The 23,062-nt window shown below is 41.4% G+C and overlaps 1 protein-coding gene across 7 annotated transcripts in view; it reads left to right on the top strand.

Moving 5' to 3' along the window:
* DTWD2 (DTW domain containing 2) overlaps positions 1-23,062 on the top strand; it is a 158,401-nt gene continuing 135,339 nt past the window's right edge. For 2 of the 7 annotated variants that reach the window (XM_055387252.2, XM_055387251.2), the window contains exon 1: positions 50-322. In XM_055387252.2, coding sequence (XP_055243227.1) covers positions 105-322 — 218 coding nt within the window. In that variant the 5' untranslated portion in view covers positions 50-104. Of the gene's footprint in view, positions 323-366; positions 487-23,062 lie in introns of those variants that run through there. The other 5 variants (XM_019026188.4, XM_055387249.2, XM_055387248.2 and 2 more) reach the window with 5 other exon arrangements.

The following is a 23,062-nucleotide window of genomic DNA, read 5'->3' as shown; positions in this document are numbered from 1 at the left end:
GCGTGCGTGCACGGCGCTACGCGGCGCGGGCCGGTTTCTACAGCGTGTGGCGCCCCCCGGCGGCAGCCGAGCTTCAATGCCACGGCCTGACCGGAGTGTCCGCCATGGAGTCGCAGAAAGAGGCGCGAACATTCCAGGAGCCCGTTGCGCGGCCTTCTGGGGCCTCAAGCTCTCAGACGCCGAACGACAAGGAGCGGCGTGAGGGCGGCGCAGTGCCGGCGGCGGCTGCCCTGGGCGCAGAGGCGGACGACGATAGTGCGGACGGGCTGTGGGAGCTGCCGGTGGAGCCGGCCGAGCGGAGGCCCGAGTGCACCCGCTGCAGGTGACCGCGGGGCTGGGGGCGGGGACTGCAGCCGGCAGCGGCCTTCGGAGGAGGGTGCGGCGCCCCCTGCCGGGGAGTCGGCGGCTCGGGCAGCTCTGCGATTAGGGCGGCGGAGTTGGCGGGTGCACGTTGGAAATCTCGGAAATGCCAGGCACAGCTACCTAGTAAGAAGCCCTTTTTCCAGGTTCATGATTATCTAACCTTACTTCCTGCAATATGCTGAGCGTATCATGGGATGAGCAGACTCAGTTCTGTTTCCAAGAAACTTAAGCGTCCAATAGGGGAAGTAAGGGGTGATGACGATAATACTTGTAAAATAGTTACACAGTCATACTTAAGTGGCATAGTTATATCACAGTTAAAAAGCATAAAGTGGATTGGAGGAGAGACAGTCTCCTTTACCTATCCTACCAGAACTCTAAATATAGGGCCTTTTCAGGTCTTCATTCTAGGTTCTCTTCAAACCCTACATACGTCCCACTGATAATTTATAAAATCAGTTTTCATGGTAAATTATCATCTATATCCCAGTGTGTCTAGCTCAGACCTTTCTTCGGAACACCAGACCTGTGCACTGATTTATCAGGTGTTTATTGAGTGCTTTGGTAATCACTGACAATGCAGTGGAATTCATGTTTTTGTAGAGTATTCTCTTACTGGATACGGATAATAAACCAGCAAACAAGCAATCAAATATGTAATTAGAAACTGGGAAAAAAGCAGTGAAAGGAAAGGAATGGGTTGCTACTGTAGAAAATAGCTCAATGGTGTCATGAACTATCTCTGAGATTTGAAAGATGAGAAGAATCCAGCCAGGGGAAAAGCATTCCAAGAAGGGGAACAGAAGGACTGAATATGGTTGAAGGTCTTTACTGCTTGAATACTTGGAGTATCATACTTTGGACATTTTGACCTTTTCCTAGGTTTGACCTTTTCCTAGGGCTGGATTGTAAGACTTCAGAGGAAAGGATCTTGAATGTAGAATATTTTTATATTTTCTAAATGTACTATGTATAGTTGACGCTCAGTAAACCTCTGAGGAGGATGGAAAATTTGTGATTAGAAGGGACTGTGAATTTGAACATAGGGGTTTGTGAATACAATTAATTTAAACAAGTCGTCTGAGGGGGTTGGGGAAGCATTTGAAAATGTTTGGAGGGGTCTCAATAGGATACTGGAGGAAAAGTGTTTCAAATATAAATCAAAGGCTAAATTACTGTGCTAGCTTTATTTAGTTTTTCGTCTGTTCAGAATTGTTTATTATAAATATATAGTTAAAAATCTGTTTAGCAGAGATTTATTTTATGATGCTTTTTTAAAAAAAATGGCTTGCTGAATTTAATCTTTTTTTCAGTTACGTTTAGTTAATACCTTAGGATTACAATTTTCCCCAACATTTCTGCACTTTGCTTATTTCTGGTGAAATTTGCTACCTGTGAAAAGCTGTCCTCCCTCTTGCTATGCATTTTATTTGCTTTAATTAGGTAGAGTATAATTCTACGCTTTGCTTATTTCTGGTGAAATTTGCTACCTGTGAAAAGCTCTCCTCCCTCTTGCTATGCATTTTATTTGCTTTAATTAGGTAGAATATAATTCTAGAATTATGGAGAATATTTAGGTGTTGTCAATAAAATATAAATGAATTGATGGCTTTTTATATTTTATTTCATTATGCTATTAGAGTTCTACTAGTACCCTGGGTGAACTTCTTTACATTTATGCTTAAAATAGTTTTAAAAATGCATTCTTAGATTTGATTGATCATTGAGTCACAGTTATTTGGCTATTTACTTAAACTGTATTCATTTCTCTGAACACATTACTACAAATGTCACAGCCTAGGGGAGTTCCAGAAATTAGCTTTGCTCAGGAAGTGCAAACTCAGTTTAACTTTTCAGCAGAATCTTGCTCATTAGTAATATAACATATCTTAAACATGAGTGGAATATTCTTTAAAAGATCCCAAACTTGTAATTTATTATTGCAAGATATAGATTCTATAAATGTATTCTGTCCTTTATGTATGTCTTGTTTACAAAACCTGCCTTTATTCCATTTACCTCTTAGAATACCTTTCCTATCCCCCATTCCCAAACGTATATAATTATTTTTTTTCAGATAAAGACAAAACCTTGCCTGATCTCCCCAGAGTATGTATCATTAGCATTATTTGAGATAACGTAAGAAGGCTGAGGGTCATGGGACATGGTAGGTGCACAAAAGATTTGTTGAACTACTTGGTAAAATTCAGTTGTTCAACAAATATTTTTGGAGACCCTACTTCCAGACAGTGTGATAGGCTATGAAATACAAAGATGAAAAAGAGATGACTTCAGTTCTCCTGAAGATCAGGATCTAGTGGAAAGTGGCATATCTATTTAAATGGGGAGCCCTCAGATTAAAAATCCTATGATGTAGGGCAGTTTTTTCAAATTATAGGTAATGAACCACATCAAATTTTTGAAGCTCTGAAGAAAACAGCAAAAAGTGTTTTCTGAATTTTTCAAAGTAAAAATGTTTGTAAAATAACTTTGTTCAGGTTAAAATCATTTTGCTAGTTTAAACAATCTTATTTAAATTATATGACATCAGAGTGGAAAGATTTAAACACTTTTTATATGTGTTTGATATCCTTTGGCAGTCTTCGAAATTAGGCCGTCGTGGAGTAAGAGTCAGAAGGCAAAAGGATGCATGTTCACCAAGTAGTGCTTCTGAGATTTTACTAGAGTCTTTAATTTTGTTAGGAAATAAAGTGTAATGTACGTGTGTATATGTATGTATATATGTGTGTGTGTATATATATATATATAAATGCACATAAGCATGTGGTCTTTTTCTTGTTGAATTCTATACTATCAGCTTCTTTCTTAGATGGGTATATGTAAGGTGTTATAGGAACATATAAAAAGGTGCTCCTAACCCTAAGTTTGTATGGTGGAGATGAGGAAAAGATCTGGGAAATCTTGGAAGTGACATGTAAGCTGAGACTGAAGGACATAACGAAATATTTAATCTGGATTCTAATATTTAGGATTAATTAGGGAAGAGACTGGCTGAGGAGAGGGCTTGAGGGAGGAAAAAGTGAGCTCTGGTTGAGGAAACAGTATGTACGAGAGTTTAGTGTATAGAATATATAGTGTATTTGGGGAGTTTGGGAGAAGGGAGGGAGTGATGAGAGACGAGGCTGCAGAGATTAGTGGTGGTTGCCCCAGGAAGGGCAAAATAAACTATGTCAGGGAGTTTGGGCCTAATGCTCTATAACCCAACAAGCCAGCCACTGTAATATTTTTATATTTGAAAGGTGGTGACAAGTTTGACTTTTGTATGTGACTTTTGCTGTATAATTTATACTTTTTTATTTTATAAAAAAAGCAACTGGATGGTGATAAAAGGGTACAAGCTTGATTGGGAAGAATTAGGGCCTCATTCCAGAAATATTTTAGGCATCTTAATTATACTTTTATATCTTCTGTAGTTACTGCTATGCATTTGAGGATGAGTCATAAACCACTTGCAAATCATTGGTCATAGGAATAATGGAATAATGTCTAAAAACAGCATGTTTTAAAACCTGTTTAAGGGAAAAAACAGCAGGGGGAGCATGCACACAAACTGAATCAGATAGACCCTGAGATGGAAGTTTTTGTCTCTCCAGTGTTTTCTTTTCAAAAGTAACAAGCTGTAAGAATTATAATAAACCATATCTATGTATTTAACACCCATTTACTAAACACCAGCCATCTGCCAGGCACATACTAGGCCTAGATATTTTATATATAATATTTTATTTAGTTCTTGTAACAAACTTTTAGATTGCTGCTTTTTTTTTTTTTTTTTTTTTGAAACGGAGTCTTGCTCTGTCACCCAGGCTGGATTGCGGTGGCGCAATCTCGGCTCACTGCAACCTCTGCCTCCCAGGTTCAAACCATTCTCCTGCTTCAGCCTCCAGAGTAGCTGGGACTACAGGTGCCTGCCACCACGCCTGGCTAAGTTTTGTATTTTTTTTTTGCGATGGAGTTTTGCTCTTGTTGCCCAGGCTGCAGTGCAATGGCGTGATCTTGGCTGACCGCAACCTCTGCCAGCCAGGTTCAAGCGATCCTCCTGCCTCAGCCTCTTGAGTAGCTGGGATTACAGGCATGCACCACCACCACGCCTGACTAATTTTGTATTTTTAGTAGAGATGGGGCTTCTCCATGTTGGTCAGGCTGGTCTCGAGCTTCCGACCTCAGGTGATCCGCCTGCCTTGGCCTCCCAAAGTGCTGGGATTACAGGCGTGAGCCACTGCGCCCAGCCTAGGTTTTGTATTCTTAGTAGAAGCAGGTTTTCTGCCCTGTTGGTCAGGCTGGTCTCGAACTCCTGACCTCAGGTGAGCCACCTGCTTCAGCCTCCCAAGGTACTGGGATTACAGGTGAGAGCCACCTCGCCCAGCTACTGTTTGCTTTTAAATGATGAGGAAGTACAGGTAACAGGCAAGTAGCAGAATTGGGTCTCTAGCTCCCGTCCACTTGGTGCCCTAGCTCATGCAAGTACTTGATCTCACTCCAGGCTCCTTGCTGAAGAAGCGTTAAGATTTTGTTTGCACAGTAGGTATTATCACCAGTTGAAATGGCATCACTAAGTCTGCAAGATTTTCAGACTTTTTAACTTAGTAACAGGATGCTGAGTTTTAGTATTTTCTCTGGCTTTTTAATTCCACATATCATTACCTTTTCCTTATTCTTTAGACTTGGATATTCTGGAGGAAAAAGTGATGGGGGGAACATCATGAGAGAGAGAGAGAGATAAAATGGGGAAAGGAGAGAGAGAAGGGAAGAGTGCAGGTGTTTAAGAAGAATGCACGAGCCACAAACTGGCACTCTACAGATGTTTTGCTTTGAACTGTGTTTTATCAGCTTTTAAATTAGTTGCTAATAGTTCAAAATCAAGATGTTTTATATAAAAATCCAGATTTCTGGCTTTTGTGACAGTGGGAAGATCTGACAGCTTCAGAGACCACCTTCCTGAGCAGCAGTTGGTTAAGCTCAGTATTACTGGCTGTGCCCGTATATTGGGCATGATCTCTCCAGGTCACTGTAGCTCCCAGTCGTTCCTGCTTAACTCATTTGTGGTTAACTGCTGGCCCCCCATAGGCATTTATGTTTTGATTCTGGGTCTCCTGTACATCACTGTGGTTGTCTGACTGAGCAACTGGTAAATCAGTCTTCAAATTTGGTGGGAAAAGTGAAAAGTGGTAATTCCTAGGGTAGTTAATGTAGAATAACTGAAACTGTTGAATCAGTATCAGCACTTAGAAAATAAACTATTTTGGGCCAGGCACAGTGACTCATGCCTGTAGTCCCAGCACTTTGGGAGGCTGAGGTGGATGGATCACAAGGTCAGAGGAGATCGAGACCAGCCTGACCAACATGGTGAAACCCTGTCTCTACTAAAAATACGAAAATTAGCTGGGCGTGGTGGTGAGTGCCTGTAATCCCAGCTACTTGGGAGGCTGAGGCAGGAGAATCGCTTGAACTTGGGAGGCGGAGGTTGCAGTGAGCCAAGATTGCTCCACTGCACTCCAGCCTCGGCGACAGAGTGAAACTCCGTCTCAAAAAAAAAAAAAAAAAAAGAAAACAAAGTATTTTGGTAAATTTAAAATCAGCTAGATTATTGATAATTTTTAGGGTAAAAATTTGGGTATTCTGAAGTTTAATTTTTGTATATATCAAAGATATATTCTCAAGAGAAAATTATTATATTAGTTTGGTCTTTCCTGTTAGTATAGAAAATATGTTTATTCATTGAAATAGTTTATTCATAATATATGTGGAAAGCTAACTGATTTACAAATCATTGTGCAGGCTAATTGTATGTCCAAAGTTGAGCAATGATATATGTCAAGAGGGAATTTTTTCATAACCTTAATTAAGTCTCCAAAGAGGAATGGCCAGTTTTAAAAACCACATTAGAGCTTTCTAAGTGTTTGATTTATTTTCCCTAGGAAAAATAGGAATTATATTTTTACCCTCCGATAGGTAGAAGTTTTCTTCAAAGACTGTAAAAGCACATTAATTCCTTGAGTTCATTTTCCCAAAATTAATAATTCATAGTTTCTATTAGTGCTTATGTAGTCAGATAATGTATTCAGAAATAGTCTAGCCTAAAATTTGGTATCACTTAAAAAGAGTTCACAGGCTACAAAGCACTTTTACATTTTTGTTTAATACATGAGACAACCTTATGATTTAAATAGTGTTATTCTCTTTTATAGACTCTTTAGGTCAGATGACTAATAAGAGGCAGAGCTGCTTTAGCTTTCATATTTTTATTGCTACACCACATAATAATGAATTATTGCTACACCACATCATAATGAACAGTATGACTGCATTTGTTTTTCTTGCATGTAGTAAGTATTTACATGAGGTGTTTCTCTGCCTTCTTCTAATCTAAAGATTCTTTTCCTTTACCTTTGGCCATGGGTATTCTTAATTATTTTGAGATAAGCAATTTTTAAATTATTGTATTTCTTAAAGTCAAGCCTGTATCTCCTGAATTCTTTGTCTGTCTGTGATGAGATTCTCATTTCTATTGCTGGCTTTTCACTTTTATGTTAGAAAGGCAGATTCGGGGAGGCTGAGGTGGGAGGATCACTTGAGCCCAGGAGTTCGAGGCTGCAGTAAGGTAAGAAGGTGCCACTGTGCTCTTGCCTGGGTGACAGAGTAAGACCCCATCTCTTAGAGAGAGGGAGGGGTTGGATTTTTTTTTTCTGCTGAGTTTATTGTTTGTTTACTTGTTTTTCATTTTTCACTATTGGAAACCTAGTTGAAAAGGTATGTATTGAGCCTGTTGACCTTGCAAAGGGTAGAGAAATTGACCTGATAGAAATGTCTCTGATCTGTTTGTTTATGTAGACAAGTTATTTGGCAGTCTAATTCTTTTTTCAAAAATTGTGGTAACATTTACATAACATAATATTTATCATTTTAATCATTTAAGTGTACAGTTTAGTGATATTAAATATATAATGTTGTGTAGCCATCACCACGATATAAATGGTATAAACCCCAAACCTTTTCATTATCCCAACATAAACTCTGTCCATTCCACTGTAATTTCCTATTTTTCCCTCCCCTGAGACCCTGGTAACCTCTATTCTACTTTTTGTTTCTATGAATTTACTTATTCTAGATTTAAGTGGAATCATATATTTGTCTATCTGTGTCTGGCTAATTTCACCGAGTATAATGTTTACAAGGTCCATCCATGTTGTAGCAAATGAATGAAAATTTCACTTAATTCTATGGCTGAATTTTATGTGTATAACCACATTTTGTTGATCTATTATCCATTCATCTGTTGATGAATGCTTGGGTTGTTTTTACCTTTTGGCTATTGTCAATAATGATGCAATGAACATTGGTATACAAATAATCTGTTCTAGTTCCTGCTCTCAGTTTTTTTTAAAAATATATATTTTAGGTTGGTGCAAAAGTAATTGTGGTTTTTGCCATTACTATCTAGGAGTGGAATTGCTGGGTCATATGGTTTTATGTTTAACTTTTTGAGGAACTGTCAAGCTATTTTCCACAGTAGCTGCACCACCTACATTCCCACCAGCAGTGTATGAGCTTTCTGTTTTTTCCACATTCCTGCCAACACTTACTATTATCCATTTTATTATGCCGATCTTAGGAGGCATGAAGTGATATTTCATTGTGGTTTTGATTTGTATTTTGCTGACTAATAATGTTGAACATCTTCTCATGTGCTTTTTGGCCATTTGCATATCTTCTTTGGAAAAATGTCTATTCAAGTCCTTTTGGCTGGCGAATTGCAAGTGGACAAGTTAGCCTGTCACAGTTTCATGGACACTGGCAAAAGACATGAAATTCCTGGGCCAAAGACAAGGGACTTTATTACTCAAGGCACAACAGGGAGTATGAGCTTCATGTTTGTGTTGTTTCTTTTGTTGTCCCCTCCCACTCCAAGCTCTACAGGGATTTCAGAGATAATTTGGTAGATGCTGTGCACACACTGGATTTGCGTCCTGGCTGAAGGACCTTGAACTTAGTGTGTTCCTGGATTTTTTATAATGGGTTGCAAGTAAACCTGCTCTTTTTCCAGAGGGAGACCTTATCTGTCTTTCAAGGCTGTTCACCATGTAGATACCTTTGAAAAGATAGTTCAGAACAAAAGGTTATTGTCTCAGTCACAAAACATACAGAAATGTAAGAGACCCATGGAGAATTACCTCCAAAGTTCAGTTACCAAAATGAAGAAATGAACATTGGTACAGTACTATTTTTCTTTTCAACTTTTAAGTTCTAGGGTACATGTGCAGGATGGGCAGGTTTGTTACATAGGTAACATGTGCCATGGTGGTTTGCTGCACAGATCAACCCATCCCCTAGGTATTAAGCCCAGCATCCATTAGCTATTCTTCCTGATGGTCTCCCACCCCCTGCCCTCCTGACAGGCCCCAATGTGTGTTATTCCCCACGTTGTGTCTGTGTGTTCTCATTGTTCAGCTCCCACTTATAAGTGAGAACATGCGGTGTTTGGTTGTCTGTTCCTGCATTAGTTTGCTGAGGATAAAGTATCCAGCTTCATCCATGTCCCTGCAAAGGACATGATCTCATTCCTTATGGCTGCATAGTATTCTATGATGTATGCCACGTTTTCTATATCCAGTCTATTATTGATGGGCATGTGGATTGATTCCATGTCTTTGCTATTGTGAATTGTGCTGCAGTGAATATACGCGTGCATATATCTTTATAATAGAATGATTTATATTCCTTTGGTAATATACCCAGTAATGGGACTACTAGGTCACATGGTATTTCTGCTTCTAGATGTTTGAGGAATTGCCCCATTGTCTTCCACAATGGTTGAACTAATTTACACTTCCACCAATAGTATAAAAGTGTTCTTTTTTTCTCCACAACCTTATCAGCATCTGTTGTTTTTTGACCTTTTATTTATTTTTTATTATTTATTTATTTATTTTTTTGGGGATGGACTCTTGCTCTGTCGCCCAGGCTGGAGTGCAGTGGTGCAATCTTTGCTCACTGCAAGCTCTGCCTCCTGGGTTCACACCATTCTCCTGCCTCAGCCTCCCGAGTAGCTGGGACTACAGGTGCCCGCCACCATGCCTGGCTAATTTTTTGTATTTTTAGCAGAGATGGGGTTTCACCATGTTAGCCAGGATGGTCTTGATCTCCTGACCTTGTGATCTGCCCGCCTTGGCCTCCCAAAGTGCTGGGATTATAGGCGTGAGCCACCGCGCCTGGCCTCTATTTTTTATTTTTTGAGATGGAGTCCCACTGTGTAACCCAGGCTGGAGCGCAGTGATGTGATCTTGGCTCACTACAACCTCTGTCTTCCCGGCTCAAGCATTCCTCCTGCTTCAGCCTCCTAGGTAGCTGGGACTACACGTGTGCACCACCATGCCCAGCTAATTTTTTAATTTTTGTTGGAGATGGGGTTTCACCATATTGCCCAGGCTGATCTCTAACTCCTGACCTCAAGTGATCCACCCTCCTTGGCCTCCTGAAGTGCTGGGATTACAGGTGTGAGCCACCGTGCCTGGCCATTTCTTGACTTTTTAATAGTCACCATTCTGACTGGCATGAGATGGTATCTCACTGTGGTTTTGATATGGATTTCCATAATCAGTGATGTTGAGCTTTTTTTCTTATGTTTGTTGGCCACATGAATGTCTTCTTTTGAGAAGTGTCTGTTCATGTCCTTTGCCCACTTCTTAGTGGGGTTGTTGGTTTTTTTCTGATATATTTATTTAAAATTCCTTGTGGACTCTGGATATTAGACCTTTGTCAGATGGGTAGATTGCCAAGTTTTTCTCCCATTCTGTAGGTTGTCTGTTCACTCTGATGATAGTTTCTTTTGGTGTGCAGAGGTCTTTAGTTTAATTAGATCCCATTTATCAATTTTTGCTTTTGTTGCAAAATTGCTTTTGGTGTTTTTGTCATGAGATCTTGACCCGTGCCAACGTCCTGAACGGTATTGCCTGGATTTTCTTCTAGGGTTTTTCTAGTTTTGGGTTTTACATTTACGTCTTTAATTCATCTTGAGTTAGTTTTTGTATAAGGTGTAAGGAAGAGGTCCAGTTTCAACTTTCTGCTGCATATGGTTAGCCCGTTCTCCCAACACCACTTAAAAAAAAGTTAAAAAATAAAAGCAGGGAATCCTTTCCCCATTGCTTGTTTTTGTCAGGCTTGTAGAAGATCAGATGGTTGTAGGTGTGTAGTCTTGTTTCTGAGTTCTCTGTTCTGTTCCACTGGTCTATGTGTCTGGTTTTGTACCAGTACCATGCTGTTTTAATTACTGTAGCCTTGTAGTATAGTTTGAAGTCAGGTAGTGTAATGCCTCTCCAGTTTTGTTCTTTTCCTTAGGATTGTCTTGGCTATTTGGGTTCTTTTTTGGTTCCATATGAATTTTAAAATAGTTTTTCCTAATACTGTGAAGAATGTTAATGGTAGTTTAATTGGAATAGCATTGAATCTATAAATTGGGCAGTATGGCCATTTTCACAATATTGATTCTTCCTGTCCGTGAGCATGGAATGTTTTCCCATTTGTTTGTGTCCTCTCTGATTTCCTTGAGCAGTGGTTTGTAGTTCTCCTTAAAGAGGTCCTTCACTTCCCTTGTTAGCTCTATATCTAGGGATTTTATTCTCTTTGTAGCAATTGCGAATGGGAGTTCATTCATGATTTGGCTGTCTGCTTGCCTGTTGTTGGTACATAGGAATGCTTGTGATTTTTGCACATTGATTTTATATCCTGAGACTTTGCTGAAGTTGCTGATCAGCTTAAGGAGATTTTGGGCTGAGACAATGGGGTTTTCTAAATATACAATCATGTCATCTGCAAACAGATACAATTTGACTTCCTCTCTTCCTATTTGAATACCCTTTCTTTCTTTCTCTTGCCTGATTGCTCTGACCAGAACTTCCAATACTGTTTTGAATAGCAGCGGTGAGAGAGGGGATCCTTGTCTTGTGCCGGTCTTCAAAGGAAATGATTCCAGCTTTTGCCCATTCAGTATGATATTGGTTGTGGGTTTGTCATAAATAGCTCTTATTATTTTGAGATATGTTCCATCAATACCTAGTTTATTGACAGTTTTAGCATGAAATGGTGTTGAATTTTATCAAAGGCTTTTTGTGCATTTTTTGAGATAATCATGTGGTTTTTGTCATTGGTTCTGTTTATGTGATGGATTACATTTATTGATTTGCATATGTTGAACCAGCCTTGCATCCCAGGTATGAAGCTGACTTGATCATGGTGGATAACCTTTTTGATGTGCTACTGTATTCAGTTTCCCAGTATTTTATTGAGGATTTTCTCATTGATGTTCATCAGGGATATTGGCCTGAAATGTTCTTTTTTTGTTGCATCTCTGCCAGGTTTTGGTATCAGAATGATGCTGGCCTCATAAACTGAGTTAGGAAGGAGTCCCTCTTTTTCTATTATTTGAAATAGTTTCAGAAGGAATGGTACCAGCTCCTCTTTGTACCTGTGGTAGAATTCATCTGTGAATCTGGTTATGAGCTGTTTTTGGTTGGTAGGCTATTAATTACTGCCTCAATTTCAGAACTTGTTATCGATCTATTCAGGGATTCGACTTCTTCCTAGTTTAGTGTTGGGAGGGTGTATATGTCCAGGAATTTATCCATTTCTTCTAGATTTTCTAGTTTATGTGTGTAGAGGTGTTTAGAGTATTCTTTGATGGTAGTTTGTATTTCTGTGGGATCAGTGGTGATACCCCCTTTATCATCTTTTACTGTGTCTATTTGGTTCTTCTCTTTTTTCTTCTTTATTAGTCTGGCTAGCAGTCTATCTATTTTGTTAATATTTTCAAAACACCAGCTCCTGGATTCATAGATTTTTTTGAAGGGTTTTTTTGTGTCTCTATCTTCTTCAGTTCTGCTCTGATCTTAGTTGTTTCTTGTCTGTTGCTGGCTTTTGAATTTGTTTGCTCTTGCTTTAGTCCTTTTAATTGTGATATTTGGGTGTTGATTTTAGATCTTTCCCACTTTCTCCTGTGGGCATTTAGTACTATAAATTTCCCTCTAAACGCTGCGTTAGCTGTGTCCCAGATATACTGGTACGTTGTATCTTTGTTCTCATTGGTTTCAAAGAACTTATTTATTTCTGCCTTAATTTCATTATTTACCCAGTAGTCATTCAGGAGCAGGTTGTTCAGTTTCCATGTAGTTGTGAGGTTTTGAGTGAGTTTCTTAATTCTGAGTTCTAATTTGATTGCATTGTGGTCTGAGAGACTGTTATGATTTCCATTCTTTTGCATTTGCTGAAGAGTGTTTTGCTTCTCATTATGTGGTCAATTTTAGAATAAGTGTGATGTAGTGATGAGAAGAACGTATATTCTGTTGATTTGGGGTGGAGAGTTCTGTAGATGTCTATTAGGTCTACTTGGTCCAGAGCTGAGTTCAAGTCCTGCATATCCTTTTTAATTTTCTGTCTCATTGATCTGTCCAATATTGATGGTGAGGTGTTAAAGTCTCTCACTATTATTGTGTGGGAGTCTAAGTCTCTTATAGAAACCCCATCCAAAGGTCACCAGCGTCAAAGACCAAAGGTAGATAAATCCATGAAGATGAGGAAAAACCAGCACAAAAAGGCTGAAAATCCCAAAAACCAGAATGCCTCTTGTCCTCCAAAGGATCACAGCTCTTCACCACCAAGGGAACTAAACTGGATGGAGAATGAGTTTGATGAATTGACGTAAGTAGGCTTCAGAAAGTGGGTAATATCAAATTCCTCCGAGCTAAAGGAGCATATTCTAACCCAATGTAAGGAAGCTAAGAACCTTGAAAAAAGGTTAGACGAATTGCTAACTAGAATAACCAGTTTAGAGAATAACATAAATTACCTGATGGAGCTGAAATACACAGCATGAGAACTTCTTGAAGCATACACAAGTATCAGTAGCCAAATTGATCAAGCGGAAGAAAGGATATCAGAAATTGAAGATAAACTCAATGAAATAAAGCGTGAAGACAAGATTACAGAAAAAAGAATGAAAAGGAATGAACAAAGCCTCCAAGAAATATGGGACTATGTGAAAAGACCAAACCTATGTTTGACTGGTGTACGTGAAAGTGATGGGGAGAATGGAATCAAGTTGGAAAACACTCTTCAGGATATTATCCAGGAGAACTTCCCCAACCTAGCAAGACAGGCCGACATTCAAATTCAGGAAATACAGAGAACACCACAAAGATACTCCTTGAGAAGAGCAACCCCAAGACACATAGTCATCAGATTCACCAAGGTTGAAATGAAGGAAAAAATGTTAAGGGCAGCCAGAGAGAAAGGTTGGGTTTCCCACAAAGGGAAGCCTATCAGACTAACAGCAGATCTCTCAGCAGAAACCCTACAAGCCAGAAGAGAGTGGGGGCCAATATTCAACATTCTTAAATAAAAGAATTTTTAACCTAGAATTTCATCTCCAGCCAAACTAAGCTTCATAAGTGAAGGAGTAATAAAATCCTTTACAGATAAGCAAATGCTGAGAGGTTTTGTCACCACCAGGCCTGCCTTACAAGAGCTCCTCAAGGAAGCACTAAATATGGAAAGGAAAAACAAGTACCAGCCACTGCAAAAAAATACCAAATTGTGAAGACCATCGACACTATGAAGAAACTGCATCAACTAAGGGGCAAAATAACCAGCTAACATCATAATGACAGGATCATATTCATACGTAACAATGTTAACCTTCAATGTAAATGGGTTAAATGCCCCAATTAAAAGACACAGACTGGCAAATTGGATAAAGAGTCAAGACCCATTGGTGTGTTGTATTCAGAAGACCCATCTCATGTGCAAAGACACACATAGGCTCAAAATAAAGGGATGGAGGAAGATTTACCAAGCAAATGGAAAGCCAAAAAAAAAAAAAAAAAAAAAAAAAAAAGCAGGGGTTGCAATCCTAGTTTCTGATAAAACAGACTGTAAGTTTCTGATAAAACAGACTGTAAACCAACAAAGATGAAAAAAGGACAAGGGCATTACATAATGGCAAAGGGATCAAAGCAACAAGAAGAGCTAACTATCCTAAATATATATGCACCCAATACAGGGGCACCCAGATTCAAAAGCAAGGCCTTAGAATCATGTGGTTTTTGTCTTTAGTTTGGTTTATGTGGTGAATTACATTTATGGATTCACGTATGTTGAACCAACCTTGGATCCCAGGGATGAAGCCAACTTGATCATGACAGATAAGCTTTTTGATGTGCTGCTGGAATCAGTTTGCCAGTATTTTATTGAGGATTTTTGTGTTGATGTTCATCAGGGATACTGGAGGGCAATTTTTTATGTTTTTTGTGTCTCTACCAGGTTTTGGTATCAGGATGATGCTGGCTTCATAAAATGAGTTTGGGAGGAGTTCCTTCTTTTCAACTGTTTGGAATAGTTCCAGTAGAAATGGTACCAGCTCGTCTTTGTACCTCTGGTAGAATTCAGCTGTAAATTCATCCTTTCCTGGGCTTTCTTTTTGGGCTGATAGGCTATTTAATTACTGCCTCGGTTTCAGAACTCATTATTGGTCTATTCAAGTATTCAATTTCTTCCTGGTTCGTCTTGGCAGGGTGTATGTGTCTAGGAATTTATCCATTTCTCCTAGATTTTCTAGTTTATGTTCATAGAGGTGTTTATAGTGTTCTCTGATGATTGTTTGTATTTCTGTGTGGTCAGTGGTGATATCCCCCTTATCATTTCTGATTGTGTCTATGTGATTCTTCCACCTTTTCTTCTTTATTAGTCTACCTAGCAGTCTATTTATTGTTATTTTTTCCCAAAAAACCCAGCTCCTGGATTTGTTGATTTTTTGAAGGGGTTGTCATGTCTCTATCTCCTTTAGTTATGCTCTGATCTTGGTTATTTCTTGTATTCTGCCAGCTTTGGAGTTTGTTTGGTCTTATTTCTCTAGTTCTTTTAGTTGTGATGTTAGGTTGTTGATTTGAGATCTTACTAGCTTTTTGATGTGGGCATTTAGTGCTATGTATTTTCCTCTAAACACTGTTTTGCAGTGTTACAGAGATTCTGGTGCATTGTCTCTTTGTTCTCATTAGTTTTAAAGAACTTCTTGATGTCTGCCTTAATTTCATAATTTACCAAGGAGTCATTCAGGTTGTTCAATTTCCATGTAGTTGTGTAGTTTTGAGTGAGTTTCTTAACCTTGAGTTCTAATTTGATTGCACTGTGGTCTGAGAGACTATCTGTTATCATTTCAGTTCTTTTGCATTTGCTGAGGAGTGATTTACTTCCAATTATGTGATCAATTTTTGAGTAAGTGCCATGTGTCTAGAGAAAAATGTATATTCTGTTATTTTTGGATGGAGAGTTCTGTAGATGTCTATCAGGTCTGCTTGATCCAGAGCTAAGTTCAGGTCCTGAATATCTTTGTTAATTTTCTGTCTTGATCATCTGTCTAATATTGTCAGTGGGGTGTTAAAGTCTCTCACTATTATTGTGTGGGAGTCTGAGTCTCTCTGTAGATCTCTAAGAACTTGCTTAATGAATCTGGGTGCTACTGTATTGGGTGCATATATATTTAGGATGGTTAGCTCTCCTTGTTGAACTGAACCCTTTACCGTATATAACGCCCTTCTTTGTCTTTTTTGATCTTTGTTGGTTTAAAGTCTGTTTTGTCAGAAACTAGAATTGTGACCCCTGCATTTTTCTGCTTTCCATTTGCTTGGTAAATTTTCCTTTATCCCTTTATTTTGAGCTTATATGTGTCTTTGCATGTGAGATGGGTCTCTTGAAGATAGCATACAGATGGATCTTGACTCTATCCAGCTTGCCATTCTGTGTCTTTTAGTTAGGGCATTTAGGCCATTTACACTTAAGGTTAATATTGTTATGTGTGAGTTTGATCCTGTCATCATGAAGCTAGCTGGTTATTTTGCAGACCTGTTTATGTGGTTGCTTCGTAGTGTCACTGATTTGCGTACTTCAGTGGATTTATGTGGTGGCTGGTAATGATTTTTCCTTTCCATATTTAGTGCTTCCTTCAGGAGCTCTTGAAAGGCAGGCCTGGTGGTGACGAAGTCCCTCAGCATTTGCTTGTCTGAAAAGGATCTTATTTCTCCCTTGCTTATTAAGCTTAGCTTGGCCAGATATGAAATTCTGGGCTGGAAATTCTTTTAAGAATGTTGAATATTGGCCCCTAATCTCTGCTGGCTAATAGGGTTTCCACTGAGGGTTTTGCTTTTAGTCTGATGGACTTCTCTTTGTAGGTTACCTGGCATTTCTCTCTGGCTGCCCTTAATATTTTTTCTTTCATTTTGACCTTGGAGAATCTGATGATTACGTGTCTTGGGGTTGATCTTCTCGTGGAGTATCTTTCTGGGGTTCCCTGAATTTCCTGAATTTGAATGTTGGCTTGTCTTGCTAGGTTGGGGAAGTTCTCCTGGATGAGATGCTGAAGTATGTTTTCCCACTTGTTTCCAATTTCCCTGTCACTTTCAGGTACCCCAGTCAGTTGTAGGTTCGGTCCTTTTCCGTAATACTGTATTTCTCAGAGGTTTTGTTCATCGTCTTTTCTTTTTTCCTTTTTTCTTTTTCTGCTTTATTAGCAGGCTGGAGTGCTGTGGTGCAATCTTGGTTCACTGCAATCTCCATCTCCCGGGTTCAAGTGATTCTTGTGCCTCAGCCTCCTGAGTAGCTGGAATTATAGGTGCACACCACCATGCTTGGCTAATTTTTGTGTTTTTCGTAGAGACAGGGTTTTGCCATGTTGGCCAGGCTGGTCTCGAACTCCTGACCTCAGGTGATCTGCCTGCCTCGGCCTCCCAAAGTGATGGGATTGCAGGCGTGAGCCACTGTGCTCAGTCTCATTCTTTTTTCTCTATTCTTGTCTTTCTGTCCTGTTTTGGAAAGATAGTCTTACAGCTCTGAGATTCTTTCCTCTGCTTGGTCTATTTTGCTGTTGATACTTGTGATTGCATTGTGAATTTCTTATATTGTGTTTTTCTGCTCCATCAGGTCATTTATGTTCCTCTCTAAACTGGCTATTCTCATTATCAGCTCCTGTATTGTTTTATCATGATTCTTAGCTTCTTTGCATTGGATTAGAACATGCTCCTTTAGCTCTGTGAAGCTTTTTATTACCCATTTTCTGAAGCCTATTTCTGTCAATTCAGTCATCTCAGCTTCGGCCTAGTTCTGTACCCATGCTGGAGAGGTGTTGCAGTCATCTGGAGTCACTCTGGATTTTTGAGTTTTCAGCGTTTTTGCATTGATTCTTTCTCATCTTTGTGGGCTTATCTACCTTCTATCTTTGAGGTTGCTGACCTTTGAATGGTGTTTTTGTGGGATCTTCTTTGTTGATGTTATTGTTGTTATTGTTTTCCGTTCGTTTGTTTTTCTTTTAACAGATCACTCTTCCATAGGGCTGCTGTGGTTTGCTGGGGTTCCACTCCAGACCCTAATCTCCTTGGTCCTCCCACACCTGGAGATATTACCAGTGAAGGCTGCAAAACAGCAAAGGTGACAGCCTCCTCTTTCTTCTCGGAGCTTTGTCCCAGGGGCACACTGAACAGATGTTGGCCTGAATGCTCCTGTAGAAGGTGTCTGGAGCCCCCTACTGGGAGTTCTCACCCAGTCAGGGGGAACAGGATCAGGGACCTGCTTAAAGAAGCAGTCTGGCTGCCCTTTGGCTGAGTGGGTGTGCTGAGCTGAGGGCAATCCTCCTTGTGCAGACTGCCTGGACTCTCCAGAGCCAGCAGGCTGGAAAGGCTAAATTGGCTGAACTGCAAATACAGTCACCGCTTCCCCCCCGCCCCTCCCCTCTTGGTGGCTCAGTCCCAGGGAGTGATCAGAGATCTGTTCATATAACTCAGGCTAGTGTAGCTGAAATTCCTGCAGGGAGGCCCCACCTAGTGAGGAGGGATGAAGCAGGGTCCCACTTAGAGGAGCAGTCTGACCACAGTCTGCTGTGTTGTGGAAAACTCTTCCCATTCCAGACCTCCTGGACTCCCCAGAGGAGCCATTAGGCTGGAACCACAGAGATGGCAGCTGCCCCCACTCCCAGGCCCCTCAGGAACTTGGTTCATTTCAGGCAGTCTCCAGCTTCCTGCCACTGGCCAGCTGGAATTCCAAGCCAGTGGGTGTTAACATGTGAGGTGCCATGGGAGTGGGGCCTGCAGAACGATGCTGCTTGGCCCCCTGGATTCAGCCCCCTTCCTAGGGGAAGGCATGGATGGATTTCCCGCCTTGCTGGAATTCCCAGGGCCAGAGTATGCCAAATTCCTGGGTCTCTGTGCATACCTGAGCCACTCTGCTGAGACTCCGCATAGTGCTATGCTTTGGACCCAAGGTCCTGGTGGTGTGGGCTCAAGGGGGGATCTCCTGATCTGCAGGTTGCAAAGATCTATGGGAAAAACGTGGTTTCCTGGGTGGGGTCGCACACTCACTGTCTCCCTTGGCTGGGGGTGGGGCCTTCCCTGGCTTCAGAAGGGGCCGTCTCCCCACCCTGCTTTTCCTCACTCTCTGTGGGTTTAGCCATCCACCTAGTGAGTCCCAATGTGAGAACCTGGATACCTCAGTTGAAGGTTCAGAATTTCATTTGCCGTTTTCATTCTTCTCTGTGATAGCCACTGACTGCAGCTGCTTCTGGTACAGTACTGTTAACTATGTTCAGAATTCACCAGTTTTTCCACTCAAGTTCATTTTTTCTGGTTCAGTATCTAACTCAGCGTCCCACATTGCATTAATTGTCATGTCTTGTTAGTCCTCTCTAGTTTGTGATGATTCCTTAGGTTTTTCTTTTTTTTTTCCACGATTTTGTTACTTTTGAAGAATACTGGTCAGTTATTTTGTAGAATGTCTCTCAAGATGGGTTTGACTTATGATTTCTCATGATTAGAGCAAGGTTATACATTTTTGGTAAGACTAGCTACAAATTAATAGTCTAAAAATACTATATTTTTAGCAAATATCATATCAGAGGTACATGATGTCAATATGCATTATTCTTGGCGAAATTAACATAGATCATTTGGTTAATGTGGTCTCTGCTGTGTTTTTCTGCTATGCAGTTACTCCTGTTCCCTTTGGGAGGAATTTACTTTGAGACTTTGCAAATGTACTGTTTCTGCTCAAATTTTTGCCCACTGATTTTAGTATCCATCTTGTCTGCAACAATTATGGCTATGGTGCTCTGACGGTGATTATCTATTTTCCCCATTCTTTCTACATTTATTGATTGGAATGTTTCTATATGGAAGAGCTGTGTCTTTTTCTCCCTATTTATTTATTCAGTTATTTGCTTATATCTGTATGGAATTATGGATATTTATTTTATTACTGGATTATAATCCAATACTATTTTTATTTCTTTTATTGCTCAAATTGTTCCCTCCTGGGTCATTGAGAACTCTTTCAGGTTGGTTCCTGGAACCTTTTGACATGCTTATCCTTTTTTGAGAACTTTCTTACTTTCTGACACTGTAAGATGATCCAGGCTTATATTTTCCCTGCCCCAGCCCTAGAATCAACCACTCTTTCAGGAAGCCCTGGTTTATTGTAAAATGATATTCAAAACCAAGATCCGGGTGCTTGGTGTGCTTATTGCTACTGAGATGTTTATCTTATTAGTGGACAGATCTAGGATTTCTGTGTATATACTAACCCATGCATATACCTATATCTATTTCTAAATCTATATGTACACATACACTTATGTAAAGAAATCATGAGTTTCATCCAATACCACAGAGTTCATTCTAGTCTTCCTCCCTTCTCTAATTGTAGTTTATTTCTTTGACAGTAAGAAATCTGACTCTCTTTATCTGCAACATGTTTGATTATTTGTTCAACCCTAATCTACACATACGGTTGTTTTGGAATTGCGAACCTATGCTTCTGTTACTCTTTGACTTTTTTTTTTTTTTTTGAGTTACTGATTGTCTTTTTTTTTTTTTTTTTTTGAGATGGGGTTCCCCTCTGTTGCTCTGCTGGAGTGCAGTGGCGTAATCTTGGCTCACTGCAACCTCCACCTCCCAGGTTCAAGAGATTCTCCTGCTTTAGCCTCCCAAGTAGCTGGGACTTACAGGCACCTGCCACCGTGCCTGGCTAATTTTCGTATTTTTAATAGAGACGGGGTTTCACCACATTGGCCAGGCTGTTCTCGCACTCCTGACCTCAGATGATCCTCACACCTCAGCCTCTCAAAGTGCTGGGATTACAGGTGTGAGCCACTGTGCCTGGCCTCTGATTGACTTTTAATTTGTAATTATGGAGAACTGTTAGGGAAAGCAACATACTAGGAGATGGGTTTTGATAGTGATAACTTTTATCAGTTTAATTAACTTAGGTATCATTCCTATCAACTTTTCCTTCTATAGTTTACTTTGCCTTATGTAATGTACTAAAGATATAAGACTGGCATTATAGCATATCATCAACTAATTTGCCTGAGTATGATCATAAGAAAATATTAAACATCTTTTCTGTTGAAAAGATCTAAAAACCACAGATTGTTGGAGTAACTTTGCGGTGACAGATATTCAATGCTTCTTAAAAATATATATTTTTTCTGAACACAAAAGAGGTCTATACTCAGAAGAAAAAGTCACACTTTACAGAAATAAATGAAACATACAGAAATTCCTCATAACCATTTATGACAACCACTGCGCACCCACATATACCAGATAACTGTTCAATGCTTTTTTAAACTTCAACATTTTATCATATTTTTTGAGGTTTACTTTTGTAAATTTGCCAGAATGATAGAGAAATGGCCAAATCCCACTGTACATCTAGGAAACTAATATAGATGTTAGGAGAAATTGTGGGATTTTGATAGTATTAAGGTATTTTTCTGGGCAGGGTTTTTTTCTAGGCAATGCGTGACTGCACCCAAACCATAGCTGATATCTTTATGAGTTTCTCAAGAGAAATACTGGTATGTGCATAATGCCCAGTGGCAAGTGAAAAACAAGGAATTAAGGGATACTTCTTCCTGGCATCTCTTTTTTCTTTTTCTTTTATTTATTTATTTATTTATTTATTTTTGTTTATTTTTTTTTAATTGATCATTCTTGGGTGTTTCTCGCAGAGGCGGATTTGGCAGGGTCACAGGACAACAGTGGAGGGAAGGTCAGCAGACAAACAAGTGAACAAAGGTCTCTGGTTTTCCTAGGCAGAGGACCCTGGGGCCTTCCGCAATGTTTGTATCCCTGGGTACTTGAGATTAGGGAGTGGTGATGACTCTTAACGAGCATGCTGCCTTCAAGCAGCTGTTTAACAAAGCACATCTTGCACCGCCCTTAATCCATTTAACCCTGAGTGGACACAGCACATGTTTCAGAGAGCACCGGGTTGGGGGTAAGGTCATAGATCAACAGCATCCCAAGGCAGAAGAATTTTTCTTAGTACGGAACAAAATGGAGTCTCCTATGTCTACTTCTTTCTACACAGACACAGCAACAATCTGATTTCTCTATCTTTTCCCCACATTTCCCCCTTTTCTATTCGACAAAACCGCCATCGTCATCATGGCCCATTCTCAATGAGCTGTTGGGTACACCTCCCAGACGGGGTGGCGGCAGGGCAGAGGGGCTCCTCACTTCCCAGAAGGGGCGGCCGGGCAGAAGCGCCCCCACCTCCCGGACGGGGCGGCGGCCGAGCGGAGACACCCCCCACCTCCCGGACAGGGCAGCTGGCCGGGCGAGGGCTGCCCCCCACCTCCCTCCCTGACGGGGCGGCTGGCCGGCCGGGGGCTGCCCCCCACCTCTCTCCCTGACGGGGCGGCTGGCCGGGCGGGGGCTGCCCCCCACCTCTCTCCCGGACGGGGCGGCTGGCCGGGCGGGGGCTGCCCCCCACCTCCCTCCCGGACTGGGCGGCTGCCCAGAGGAGACGCTCCTCACTTCCCAGACAGGGTGGCTGCCGGGCGGAGGGGCTCCTCACTTCTCAGACGGGGTGGCTGCTGGGCAGAGGGGCTACTCACTTCTCAGACGGGTCGGCTGCCGGGCGGAGGGGCTCCTCACTTCTCAGACGAGGCAGCCGGGCAGAGATGCTCCTCACCTCCCAGATGGGGTCGCGGCTGGGCAGAGGCGCTTCTCACATCCTGGACGGGGCGGTGGGGCAGAGGCGCTCCCCACATCTCAGACGATGGGCGGCTGGGCAGAGATGCTCCTCGCTTCGTAGACGGGATGGCAGCTGGGAAGAGGCGCTCCTCACTTCCCAGACTGGGCAGCCGGGCAGAGGGTCTCCTCACATCCCAGACGATGGGCGGCCAGGCAGAGAGGCTCCTCACTTCCCAGACAGGGTGGCAGCCGGGCAGAGGCTGCAATCTCGGCACTTTGGGAGGCCAAGGCAGGCGGCTGGGAGGTGGAGGTTGTAGCGAGCTGAGATCATGCCACTGCACTCCAGCCTGGGCAGCATTGAGCACTGAGTGAACGAGACTCCATCTGCAATCCCGGCACCTCGGGAGGCCGAGGCTGGCAGATCTCTCACGGTTAGGAGCTGGAGACCAGCCCGGCCAACACAGCGAAACCCCGTCTCCACCAAAAAAATATGAAAACCAGTCAGGCGTGGCGGGACGCGCCTGCAGTCCCAGGCACTCGGCAGGCTGAGGCAGGAGAATCAGGCAGGGAGGTTGCAGTGAGCAGAGATGGTGGCAGTACAGTCCAGCTTCTGCTTGGCATCAGAGGGAGACCGTGGAAAGAGAGGGAGAGGGAGACCGTGGGGAGAG

The sequence above is a fragment of the Gorilla gorilla genome, chromosome 4, assembly GCF_029281585.2.
Source record: "Gorilla gorilla gorilla isolate KB3781 chromosome 4, NHGRI_mGorGor1-v2.1_pri, whole genome shotgun sequence".
Taxonomy (NCBI): domain Eukaryota; kingdom Metazoa; phylum Chordata; class Mammalia; order Primates; family Hominidae; genus Gorilla; species Gorilla gorilla.
Note: the sequence above shows the minus strand (reverse complement) of the source record. Positions and strands in the feature narration are given on the sequence as shown.